Source organism: Natrix helvetica (genome assembly GCF_964273705.1).
Source record: "Natrix helvetica genome assembly, chromosome: 2".
Taxonomy (NCBI): Eukaryota; Metazoa; Chordata; class Lepidosauria; order Squamata; family Natricidae; genus Natrix; species Natrix helvetica.
The window spans coordinates 220,434,523-220,447,537 of record NC_138552.1 but is presented as its reverse complement, the minus strand read 5'-3'; the positions used below and the strand labels follow the sequence as shown (position 1 = coordinate 220,447,537).

Below are 13,015 nucleotides of genomic sequence, written 5' to 3'. Positions count from 1 at the left end.
CACCTGGAGCCACACTGGCTGCAACTAGCCATGTGGAGATTGAGCGGGAGCGCCTGAGGGAAGCTCACTTGTCACTACAAGTGATTAGGACCATAGAGGCCTCGCGCAGACAATCCACTACGAGGATCTATGACTCCACCTGGGCTCCTTCGTGACCTGGTGTCAGGCTGCCCAGGCGGTGCCCACCAGGGCCTCAGTTCCACAGGTCCTAGACTTTGTCCAAGACGGGTTGGATAAGGGGCTTTCCCTGGGCACTGTGCGTAGGCAGCGTGCTGCTCTTGCTACAGTTCTTCCATTCTGTTTCCCTCACCCAATTACCCATTTTTAAGAGGTTTCTTTGGGGAGTCTCCAACTTGTGCCCTCCAGTGGTCCATAGGTTCCCCACATGGAATCTCTCTACTGTGTTGCGGGTTTTCATGGCTGAACCCTTTGAGCCATTGAGGATGGTTAGCCTGAAGCTCCTAACTCTTAAAGTGGTGTTTTTAGTGGCTATCACGTTGGCTAGATGAGTGTCAGAGTTCAGGGCACTTTCCTCCAGGGAGGATTTGTGTGTGTTCACAGCAACAAGGTTGTGTTGAGGTTAGATCCAGTTTTTATGCCTAAAGTAAATTCTATTTTCCATCGCTCCTAGGACGTTGTACTTCTGGATTTTTGTCCAGATCCGGTTAGGGAATGTGAACAGTAGTGGTACTGGTTGGATGTCCGATGGGCTCTGTGTATATATTTAAAGCGGATGGCCTCCATCCGGAGGTTGGAGGCGCTATTCTTATCCTTCCAACCTTCGTCGCTGGGTAAGAGAGTTACGTCTTCCACCATTAGTCGGTGGATCTGCTTGGCTATTGCCCTGGCATATGAGTCCCAGAAGTTGCCTGTGCCGGTCGGTGTTATGGCACATTCGACCAGGAGCGCTGCCACCTCGGCAGCTTGGGCCTCCCAGGCTCCGATAGACGACATTTGCAGAGCGGCAATGTGGCGTTCAGGCGTAGGATGCTACAACAGGTCATTGCAGATCGTTAGTTTCCCGCCCATGGGACTTAGCTTTGGTAGGCCCCACTACTGGAGCCTCCTGTCCCTCACTCCAGAAAATGGCAGTTGGTCTTACCTGAACTGCTATTTTAGGAGTTGGGACAGGAGGCTCCAGTTCCCGCCCTAGGTCAATTAGTCTAGCAGGGGTAGAGCCAGTTCTCCTTTGTGCCTTGTTTTCAGGTCTTGGGGGAGCTCACTTCGATGAAACTGGAAGTCAAGGGTGGAGCACAGAGGCATGGCTTCAGCTTCATCCCAGTCTCAAGGCCAATTGGGCATGTTAATACCACTACTGGAGCCTCCTGTCCCAACTCCTAAAATAGCAGTTCAGGTAAGACCAACTGCCAGTTTTTAGGCCCTCGAGCCTTCAGGAAAGCCTCCTGAAGGTCTCTGAAGGCTCCGGAGGACAAAAAACGACCCAATGAGCAAACTGGAAGTCTGTTCCTGAATTTCCGGTTTGCCCATAGGACTGTTTTTTTGCACTCCGGAGGATTCAGGGAAGCTCCTGAAGCCTCTGGAAGGCCTCCGGAGTGGGTACGGGAGGGGCTGTTTTCCCCCTCCCCAGGCTCCTATAAAGCCTCTGGAGCCTGGGGAGGGCAAAAAATGGCTTTAAAAAAGGTTGAACTCAGCTGGCCAGCGGGCACATGCGCGCTGGCCAGCTGACAGGGCAATGCCTCACGTGCCCTGACAAATGGCTCCATGTGTCACAGGTGCCATAGGTTTGCCATCCCGTATATGGTATATCTTACATATTTCAGTGATTGAAATGCATACAAAACTGTTGAAGAAATAATACTTCAATAGTGTATTTAGCATTTTCCATATATATTTGTTGTTAAGATCTCATTACAATTTCATTAAAAATTTAAAAGCTAAAAATGCATTCATATCATCTCTCCAAGTTACATTGGTAGACCAAATAACAATTATGGAAAAGTGTAGTGGATACAGGAGCCTAAGAGTGAGTAACCTAGTTCCTACTCATATTGACATTGCGTTCTGTAAACTCCATCCAAAATGAAATATAGTTGATTACGAGAGCTGTAATCCAAAACAGCTGGAAACTGCTAGACTGGTTTTGTTTAATAGTATTTTTATTTTCAGTTATTTCTTTTTTATGACATAACTTTGGTCTAAAATGATAGCTATTCAAATGAATGTTATATATGTTTTAATTATAAACAAGAAACTAGGTTTTAAAAAATCTGGCTGAGAGCCAAAGTAGAGGTGGATTTTCAGCTGATTAAAAAAAATATCAATCAGCAGAGGTTCAGGTTTTGATTCTGAGACAATCTCTGGTACTTGGCAAAATGCACCCCTACTCTGAGGAATAATGAATAGATTTATAATGGGAAAAATGATTCAAGGTGGAAATTATTGAAATCCCTTATCCCAATATGATGTCTGAACTCAAAAGTCAATCTTCTGTTAGCTACCTGTCCATATATGAGTAGGTGGTGATTTTTAGAGTTATGAATATCGTTTGAAATAAGTACTTTGCAACCTGCAGTTGTGCAACAAAGCACTTATTTTTAAATCATTAAAGCAAGCAGCTTTTTCCCAGCTGAGCAGCCATGCATGCAGAAACAAGCTGGGAAAGAATGCAGCTGTTTTAATGATTAAAAAAAAGATGACATGCATACAGAGATTTCTGCATTCAGCAGTGTGGATATCTGTGTGTGCGTGCACGTGCGCACACACACAAATTCTTGTGGGAAGTAAAACAACTAATTTCACAATAATAAATCTATGCAAGTGCTGTTATTGGTCACTGAATGCAGGGTTATTTCAGAGGAGAACAAAGATTTTTTCTATGCCTTTGTGAAGTCATACAGTACAGTAATATGTTCATCTTAGAGTTTCATAATTTCCAATATTTAAGGGCTATGTTGAAACAACACTTGGAGCTATGACTTACTGAAAGGTACAGTTTGAGGTTTAAGACAACAGGATTGAGATATTAGTGTGGGATCCCAATTATAGCTCCTTTGTCCCAGAAATAGTGAGGGATATTGAGAATTGTAGTTTATTGATATCAGGAAAACTGATCAAATCAAATCAAATCAAATTTTATTTGATTAGCCGCAACCCTCTCCCGAAGGACTCGGGGCGGCGTACAGTCAAAATATCAGATTGGGATCATATTCTAGACCAGGGATGTCAAACTCACGTCGTCACGTCGGTGTCATGTGACATATCGGGACTCCCTCTCCTTCACTAAACTGGGCATGGGCATGGCCAGTGTGTGAGTTTCACAGCCCTGTTCTAGACCCATGATATTAAGATTGAAAACTGGCTTCTCAAGGACCTACTGAACTTGCAGAGGTGAGGCAGAAACTTCAGAAATTTATTGCAGCAGACTGTTTGTCCTCAGATTGAAGTTCTGCAACTATTCTAGGTGTTCCTGGGTGAAACATAATCATCAAAGACAGTTATTTTTCACTCCTGCATTTGGAGCTTCCAGTCTATGATAACTTTTGCACTGAAGATTAGCTTAAACTAGTGTCTAATTTTGAACAATTCACTTTGATAAATGCAGGACACCCCTCCCTTTTGCTTTCTTCTCTCAATTCCATATATGTAATCCATATCTGTTCTTGAAATATATAGAAAATGAAAATCTTTTCCAAAAGGATTTTGTCATTCTATTTAATAGAATGAACATTTGATTGTATCCATTAGAATAAAGTGGTACCGTCTTGTTTCTTTAAAAAAAAAAGATTCACATTTTAATATTTATGAAATTACAAAGAATTTAATTGTTCCGATAGATAAATGTTTTTGGAAGAAGCTTGGGCTAAAATTTAATATTATTTTTCAGATACCTTTGTACTTTTTAAAGGACTTGTCTAAACTGGGTTCAAACACCACTTGTTTATTTTGTTTTTTCTTAAGTGTGTTAAATAAATCAAGTGGTTTAAGAGTGCTTTATGAATTCAGTTATTGTGATTTAATAAATAATTATTAAAACAAAACCTGGCTGACAGTGATGTAAGACTCCAGTTTGAATAAGTCAGAAATTCCAGAAAAGATTAAAAGCCCACTTCCACTTTTTTCCTAGGCCCTCGATGAACCGCCATATTTGACAGTAGGCACTGATGTGAGTGCAAAATATAGAGGTGCCTTTTGTGAAGCCAAGATAAAAACAGCAAAAAGACTGGTTAAAGTCAAGGTATGTATATACATGCATTTTAAAATTCATTTTAGGTATATGTAGAGTACATAACTAATGAACTTTTTAGTAATAATCTCTTGTTCCTATTTTCCATCAGAGCAAATGTTTGTCAGTCTACACTTTTTCTTTTATTTGATTAGCTAGGCTCATAGCAATTGAAGGCATATAAGAAATAAAGAGCATTAGAGTTTGGATAGAAATTTAGTAATTATGTCTGCTAAATTTGCCTATAACATTAATATAATGAATCTGGATAAAAGGAACAGCACTGTATGATTGTATGTGCATGTATTCCCATGTAATAGCAACTTTCTGAATCCTTCTAATTATGATAGCAATAGCACTTTGCAATAGCACTTGAACTTATATAGTGCTTTACAGCCCTCTAAGCGGTTTACAGAGTCAGCATATTGCCCCCAACAATCTGGGTCCTCATTTTACCAACCTTGGAAGGATGGAAGGCTGAGTCAACCTTGAGCCTGGTGAGATTTGATTTGCCAAACTGCGGGCAGTCGGTGATCATCTGAAGTAGCCTGCAGTATCGTACTCTAACCGCTGCGCCACCGCAGCTTTTATATGATACTCTTAAGATACTGGCTTTCTAATCTATAGTCTGCATGCAGTTGCAGAAAATCCATTTATTTTACACAGGCTTGCACAAGAGAAGTTGAGTCAGTTGTTTCCATAAATCCAAATATTTATTGTTTCAAATATTGTGTTTGCTATCTGGCTAGGACCTATTTCCATTTACTCTTCAATAAGTAACATATGGATTGTAATCCTGGTTGCAAGATTGAAAGCAAGAATTGCTTAATGTCATCGATTTCTTAATTAAATATCTGTAATCCAAGTAGGACAAAATAATTAGACCTTTTGGCCAAAACAAAAATCAATCTCACCTTCAAAAATCTCAGTTTTGGCATACTTTGAAGTAAGCTCTCTCTTGTTTTCAAATATTCTTGTTATCAGTTGTGTTAAAGCAAACTTTCTTCTTCTTGCTTTTTCCAAATTATGGGAAGCTAATTTGAAGCTATCATACACAAAAATTAAATGTGCACACTTATCACTAGCCAATTTGTACATACTCTCAGTAAGAATATTAGCCTTTGTGATCTTAATCTTTAAGATCCTTAGGGCTATATTTAGATTGCTGTTTCAGGAATTTTTGGCTCCACCTCATGAAACTCCTTTTAACATAATCTCAAAATCTGATCCAGAAATTCCCCCAAACAAACTTGAAGACTTTAGGAGAGAAAACAAGTTCATTTTATTGATACTCGAATTGAACTTCACTCCATGTACTGACCTTCCATTGACACTACATGTATCAATGGAATAGTATTTAATCTTTGTCTCATAGCAATTTTTGGTGTTATTTTACTAGAGATAGTGAAATCTGACTATTTCCTACTTAGTTCATTGGCTTCCAGGTTTTTTTTTATTAAAAAAGTGAAGTTTTTAAGGGCCTGAGTATTCCCCAGACACTATATTTTTAGAGTAACAATTAGAAATGCTTATTGATAGGGGAATACTCATATCTCTTTGCATCTACATCCTAATTGTTTTCTATCCATATGGTTTAGAGAATGATAAATTGATGTGAACAGTTTGATTTCATTTTGCCTTGCTGTGGCTATGTAGTTAAGTTAGAACCACAGAATTTTGCTTAAATCTATATTTCAGATATTTTGTAAGCAAGGCAAAAGAATGTTGTAGAGAATGAAGATGAAAGAATAGTTGATGCTATGAACTACTTGTATAATTGTAACTTAATGATATTGTTATTGATTGGATTTATATGTTTTCTTTTAAAGTCTCAGAGAAACATCTATCTTCCAACAGTAATGGTTAGGTTGGGCTGAGAGTCACTTGTTTAAAATAATCTAATTACCTAACCTAACTTACTGTTGGAAGATAGATGCAGAGATTTAAAGAAATGTTTCCTGTGTCTGTGTATCCTTGTGTTCTTTTATAAAGGGAAGAAGGATATTAAATCAACTGATCTTTATAAATGTGTATTAATACTATTACAATCTGGTTGTTCCACTACAAGAGAAAATTGGTAACAAATGAAAAAACATGCACGTTGTGAGTTTCATTTGAACCTCAGTAGCATAATCTACTGCAAATAGGTTTAACTCGGTTTCAGAAATACGATAGCCATTCTTATATTGTTTTAAATATGTCTACAATTTCGTTTTCTAGGTAACATTTAGGCATGATTCATCAACTTTAGAAGTTCAGGATGATCACATAAAAGGCCCTTTAAAGGTAATATATTTGAATTATTGCTGAAAAAAATGAATAATTCTTGGAAAATTTAGAGTGTATTTGAAATATATTAGAATTGAACAGTTCAACACTTGACATTATCAAGTGTTTGACATCCTCTGAATAGAAACATTTGTTATTTAAAAACACTGAAATGTAATTTGCAGAGTAATGCTATGTGTTGTAGAATTTAAGAGTCTATTCTTCGGTAAGATTTTATTGTTTTCTGTATAGTGAATAGTACAGAACAATATGTAATGTATATTTATTTATATATTTATTCAATTTATATAGTTGCCCATCTCAAATAAGTGACTCTGGGCAGTTATATAAATTCAGTATTTGGGGGGGATCAGGCAACATCTTCTACTAAATATTTGTGAAAGTGTCATTATCTACATATAAGCCTCCTTGGAATTCACTTAGCAGCCTGTATATTTTTATTAAAGATATATTGAGATTACCAGTGTGCAACCTGTGAACTTCAGGCTGCACATAGCTCTCAGAATCTTTGGCTTCAATCTGCCACAGGTCCCCATCACTGGATTACATTTCTTACAGACTTGACATAAAACATGGCTGGAAGAAGTGCTATTGTTGTATGAAAGAAATACTCATCTCTTTTTCACAAGTGCCAACCACTGAGCTCATCAGATTCACAGAAAAAAAACAACAACTAAGCACATAAAGGAAAATTCCTAGTAAAAGAAAATCTGCAAAAAAAAAAATTCTAGACTTTTTTGAGAGAATCACCAGTCAGGTGACTGGTGTCAGTAGCACTATTGCCATAATATACCAGGATTTTCACAAAGCTTTGGCAGAATTACTCATCAAAAGCTCTTAAGTAAACCCGATGGTCATAGAATAAGAAAATCTGTCTTTTTATGACTTGCTAGCTGAGTAAACAACAGAAAGCAAATAATAGCAATAACAGGAATAACTTCATAAATTATTTTAATGTAGTAGTAAGCAATTAATTGGCCAAATTTGCAGATGATACCAAATGATTTGAGGTAATGAAAATCAAATGTGATTGCAAAGAGCTGTAGAAGGGTCTGTTTAAACTGAATAAATGGTCAGTCAAATGGAAAATGAAATTCAGTTCATTTAAGTAAATATAATGTGATATACATTGGGCAAAAAAAGTCAACAAATGAACTGATAGGATTGGATTGCCTATAACCAACTAATAGAAAGAATGTTGGATATGTTGGATAGCTCAATAGAGTTATCAATCCAAAATCTAACAGCTCTAGCATATTCCATGCTAATTAGGAAATTGAAAATAAAGCTGCCAATAGCAAATAGCTTTTGCACAAATCTATGGAAAACCCACATTTAGAAGGCAGCATTTGTAAAGCACTTAGAACAAGACAACTTTATGTCTCAAATATTTGGGAGCCGTTAATTTAGGAACAAATAGCTATGAGACATTATAATCATGGTTGTAAAACTACTGTACGGCCAGTTTAGCAAAAGTAGATATAGTAAGGATTTTCCCCCTCTCCGGGAACAAAAGTCATCCAATGAAGCTGATTGGAAAGAAATTTAGAACAAAGATTTTCAATAAATTTATCATGGACAACCTATCAGTCAAGACCTATCAGTCTTGAAGATTCTATCTTATCTCCGCTTTGGGGACTACATGTCTCCAAATGTAACAGTGACAGGAAAGACATAAGCACTAAGATGGGCTTTGATCTAATCCAACAAAGCTCTTATTATTCTTTCATATAATAGTAAGTACTTACAAAGATTTGTCATAAAGAGTAATTGCTAGGTACTATATAGTTTGTACTCTACCTCCTCCTCCTCTCTCTTTTTGCAAAGAATGTATGGACTGTGTGCACTATGCTTAGTAGTATCACACAACTTGTTCCTAATCGAAATACAGTCCTTTATTCAACTGAAAGGGTATGTTTTCCTTTATACTGGTGAGAGAAATTCAGTTTCTGTATTATAATGTTCAAACTGCACATTACAGTAGTATTTTAGGCATTACCTTTAAAATGGAAATCAACTGCAGTCTCCTACGATGGAGAGAAAATAGTTTCCTTTTGCTGGCTATAATATTAATTGATTCTTACCTTTGTACTCATAGAAAATATAAAAGTAGAAAGAAAAGAAAAATGATGTTAATAAAAATGAATATATGAATATTAAATTGAACATTTTAAAACTAATTGGTACTTTCCTTTCTTTCTTGTCCAAAATAAGTCTTTTATAGTGATTAGAGATGTTCTCTTCAATCTTTTTTGATATGCAGAGAAATTGAAACTATATTGCACACGCTTTCAGATTTTTAACCCTAAGTACTAAGAAGCTTGTCTGCTTTTTGTTTTACATACTATTTTAGTGAGCCATTTTGACATCAACTCTTTTTCACCATCTGCTGGTAGTAAGGAAGTAATATAAAACGCATCACTGTACATGAAAATAGATTTTTTTAGAAACAATACTTCTTTTACAAATAATTTGAACAGGCTGATCAAAGATTATTTTACAAATTCTGGCCTTACTCCAATTGGAATTTTTTAAAGACTAATTCACACTGCTATAAATAAGGGTAAAATAATGTTCAAATCTTAATACGTTAACTTTGCTTTATAACTTAATTGAACATTGGGATTTATTTATAGTACTCCTTGAATTGCTATCCATATAGTTCTTTGTGTGACAAAATTAAGCAGATATGTATCATGGGTGTTTCAGCCATGTGTGAATAAGATACTTTATTAGATCCTTGCATTGGTACATTTCAGTAATATATGTCACATTTCAATAGCAGGAATGTTACTGCTATAAATTTTCTTCTGTTTTGAAGAATTATCAGTGTAAGACTCTTTAACTATTCAGAACATTTTAGCAATAGAATTTAGATAATCATAATTAAAAAAATCATGTCCAAAATAAATTTAGTATCCGTATTGCAAAACTACAGCTTGTTCAAGCTGGCATTCAAAGTCCTACTCAGGTAGCTTTTTATCCTTGTGTGTTTATTCCTGAAGGACAGAACTATTGTCATAAAAAGTAGCCTGTAATATGCAGTCAGAAAATAAAGTTGTCTACTCCCTCCCTCCATCCCATCAATTTTTTGAATCTTCAACACATCATATTTTGCCTTTTTTTTAAAAAAAAAGTCATTTTTATATGGGGGGGGGGGTGCCCGCCCTCAGTATTGATTCCTGGGAACTGCCTGGAGAAATCTCTGCAGTTTCATTGGAAGGATTTTCAGTTTTTCCTTTACTTTCTACTTAAGGCTGAGAAAGAGGGGTTGGCTCAAGGTCACCAAGGAGACTTTGTCTAAGGTGGGAATGGAATTCATGGTTTCCTCAGATTTCTAGTCTCGTGGTATAACTGCTACACCAAACTGGTTTTCATATGCTACTGTTTCATTAGTATAAAAACTAAATTCAATAAAATAAGAAGTGAAGTGGTTCAGTATTTCATAACCAAGTGCCTCTTTAAAAACCTTTAAAGTTGCTTTTGTTGTAGGTAGGAACTGTGGTGGAAGTCAGGAATCCAGATGGAACTTATCAGGAAGCTGTCATCAATAAATTGACAGATGCTAGTTGGTATACTGTAGGTAAGGAAAACTTCTTTTTACGCAATTGAAAAATTAAGTTTGTAAAAAATATACTTTCTCCTGTAATATTCACCAAGGGTTGGTCTTTGTATTCAGTGAATACTTTTAGCTTCAATATAGCATCTCCATTGACATGCAATCACTTATGAATGTTTTGGGACAGAATCTATTTGATAATGATAAAAAGACAAATAGAAATAGGAAACAAGAGAATTGTGCAACAGCTTTAACTAATAACTTCTTGCCAATTCATAGAATTTAGAATCTGACTCTAACATTTTAAAACTTCAAGGTATATGTTACATTAAGGCCCATTTTGGTCCTAATTTTTCTGATTTGTTTTTGATTGTTCTGAATATTGCCCTAATTCTATGCTATTGGGGCATCTTATCTTCCCAGCTGCTTCTAGAAATTCTAGAACAAACTCCTGTTGTATATATATTTTCCATTCAGTCCAATCCAATTCTCAGAGACTGCTTGGCCTAGTTCCTGCAGTTTCCATAGCAAGGTTTTTCAGAAGTGGTTTGCCATTGCCTCCTTCCTAGAGTTGAGACTGGCCCAAGGTCATCCAAATAGCTTTGTGTGTGAGGCAGCACTAGAACTCACAGTCTCCCAGTTTCTTTCCTGATGCTTAACTAAATGAAACTAGCTCTCTTATACAGGTAGTTCTTGACTGGTCAATTAGCAACCATTTGAAGTTACCTAAAAAGGGGACAAAATAGCCATGATATCTGGATTGAGTTAACATACCATTAATAAGTTGTGATGTATCCCATCATCATAGTTCAGTACTATTCTCTCTCTCTCTCTCTCTCTCTCTCTCTCTCTCTCTCTCTCTCTCTCCCTCCCCCTCCCCCTCCCCCTCCCCCTCCTCCCTCTCACATATACACAAACTCAATATAAAGTATTATCTATCAAAAATTTAAGATTCTTTTGTCTCTTGTATTCTATCTCCCCTTCCTTTTTCTGGCTTTCTGCTATACAATTTTTAAAGCAATCACAATATTAAAGCAGTGGCTATGATGTTGTTTCCTGACACAACTACAACATGTGGAATTGATGTATAGTTTGTACTTAACTTACTTTTATTTTCTGTGTAAAATACTCTATAAAAAGAACAGTTGCTACAAAGAATCCTTAAGGGCTAGACTCTTACACTGCACAGATTTGCTTAGGTTAGAGCCTATAGTATTTTATAGTATTTCTGGTGTTTAGCTTAGGAATGTACATTTACTTTTAGCTAGAAGTCGTGATAAAATTGATGTGTGAAATTTATGGAACAAGTAGGCTCAGCTGTATGTTTAATTGAAATTTAATTAAACTTAAGGAAATTTAAAAAAAACTGTACAAAATTTTATATTGTGTTTCATTTTACAATTGGTAACAGTATTTGATGATGGAGATGAGAAAACCCTTAGACGCTCTTCACTTTGCTTGAAAGGAGAAAGACATTTTGCTGAAAGTGAGGTAAACATTTTCTTTTTAATTTAGCTGTGCTATAGAAATTAAGCATGCTCTGATAGTATTTGCCCGCTGATTAATGGAATGGAATGTATAAGTTGTGCTTCACTGTCAGTAGTGGGGTGTAGTTGTGAAATCTAGAAAAATATGTGATTCTGTTAAAGAGAATCTCTGCTACTGTCTTGTGTTCATGTGTCAGTGGCTTGAGTAGCATACATTTTTAAATTATGTAAATTAGGTAAAGACATTTATTTGTACAATACAATGTGTGTTTTATGGACATTATAATTAGATTTCAATTATGGTAAGAGGGGTTAAAAGAATAGAACAGTGTTGTATAACTCATACTAAGAACAAATAATTACCTACAGATTAATAATTTACAGTAATAGGAACCTTTAACTTAATTACAAAACAAAAAATATGAGGTATTGTAGTTTTAATTCTTAAAATGTACAGTCTCCTCATTCTGATTGCTCCTACACTACATCTTCTCTCCTGCACATAAAAAAGTATTTTATGTGGGATGAGATGCGAATGATCCTCTTTTTTCTTGTCTTGTATGACAAAAAATGGAAATAATACAGAAGAAACCGTGGTGGCTAACATTTATTGCGTGGAATTATCCCATGTGGATTGTCCCACCGCAAGTTGTCATACAGCAAGATGGCTATGGCAGATTGGCCACAGTGAATTGCCCTAGACCCCTTCCTTTGGGAGAGATGACCACAAGAAAGTGGGGCTTTGGCTCTATCTTCTGAATATAGATTTCTTCTCCAAACACATTGCCCTTTTATGATGTTTACCTTATTAAAGGTAGGAAAGGGGAAGATGGCATTCGAGATAGATTTATGATCTCTATAAAACAGTGTCTCTTTGTAGACACTCTGTATTTTTATGCTCCTTGCAGGTTGAATTCATAATAGGGCCCATTATCTGAATTATTATTTGTTTGGTTTTTTTAAAAACAAATGCGCTTGTTCGTATTCTGACAAATATGTGTTGTGAAATTCTCTGCAATAATATAAAATATAATGTTTTTGTCAACAGACATTAGATCAGCTCCCTCTTACCAATCCTGAACATTTTGGGACTCCTGTCATCGGAAAGAAAACTAATAGAGGAAGAAGATCTAATCACATGTAAGTTTTATATTTGTCTGGTTCATGATTATCTTAATTTTAGAATTATTTGAACTGAGTAAAAAAGCAACATATAATACAAAGTAGAAGATGAAACTGTGGAAAGTTACCTGGGGAAAAAGGAGAAACTCTTGGTTTTTTTAAAAAAAATACAGGCAAGGTTTAGAATGGATTAAGAAAAAAAGCTGTTATTAATCTCTTATATCTACAGTTTAGATTGGCAAAAGCTTAGTGGAAGAACTATGTAGTTCACTTACTTGCTTTATTCAAAGGACGATCGATTATTTCTGAGAACCAGGCAGAAAGGAAGATGTTCTGTTCCACTGTTTACAACTTAGAAGGAAACTGGTTGGTGTT

The 13,015-nt window shown here is 36.0% G+C and overlaps 1 protein-coding gene across 6 annotated transcripts in view; it reads left to right on the top strand.

Moving 5' to 3' along the window:
• Positions 1 to 13,015, top strand: part of ARID4B (AT-rich interaction domain 4B) — a 96,921-nt gene that overhangs the window by 33,705 nt on the left and 50,201 nt on the right. For all 6 annotated transcript variants that reach the window (XM_081943164.1, XM_081943165.1, XM_081943168.1 and 3 more), the window contains exons 3-7: positions 4,085 to 4,195; positions 6,404 to 6,469; positions 9,965 to 10,055; positions 11,443 to 11,522; positions 12,567 to 12,658. In XM_081943164.1, coding sequence (XP_081799290.1) covers positions 4,085 to 4,195; positions 6,404 to 6,469; positions 9,965 to 10,055; positions 11,443 to 11,522; positions 12,567 to 12,658 — 440 coding nt within the window. The remainder of the gene's footprint in view (positions 1 to 4,084; positions 4,196 to 6,403; positions 6,470 to 9,964; positions 10,056 to 11,442; positions 11,523 to 12,566; positions 12,659 to 13,015) is intronic.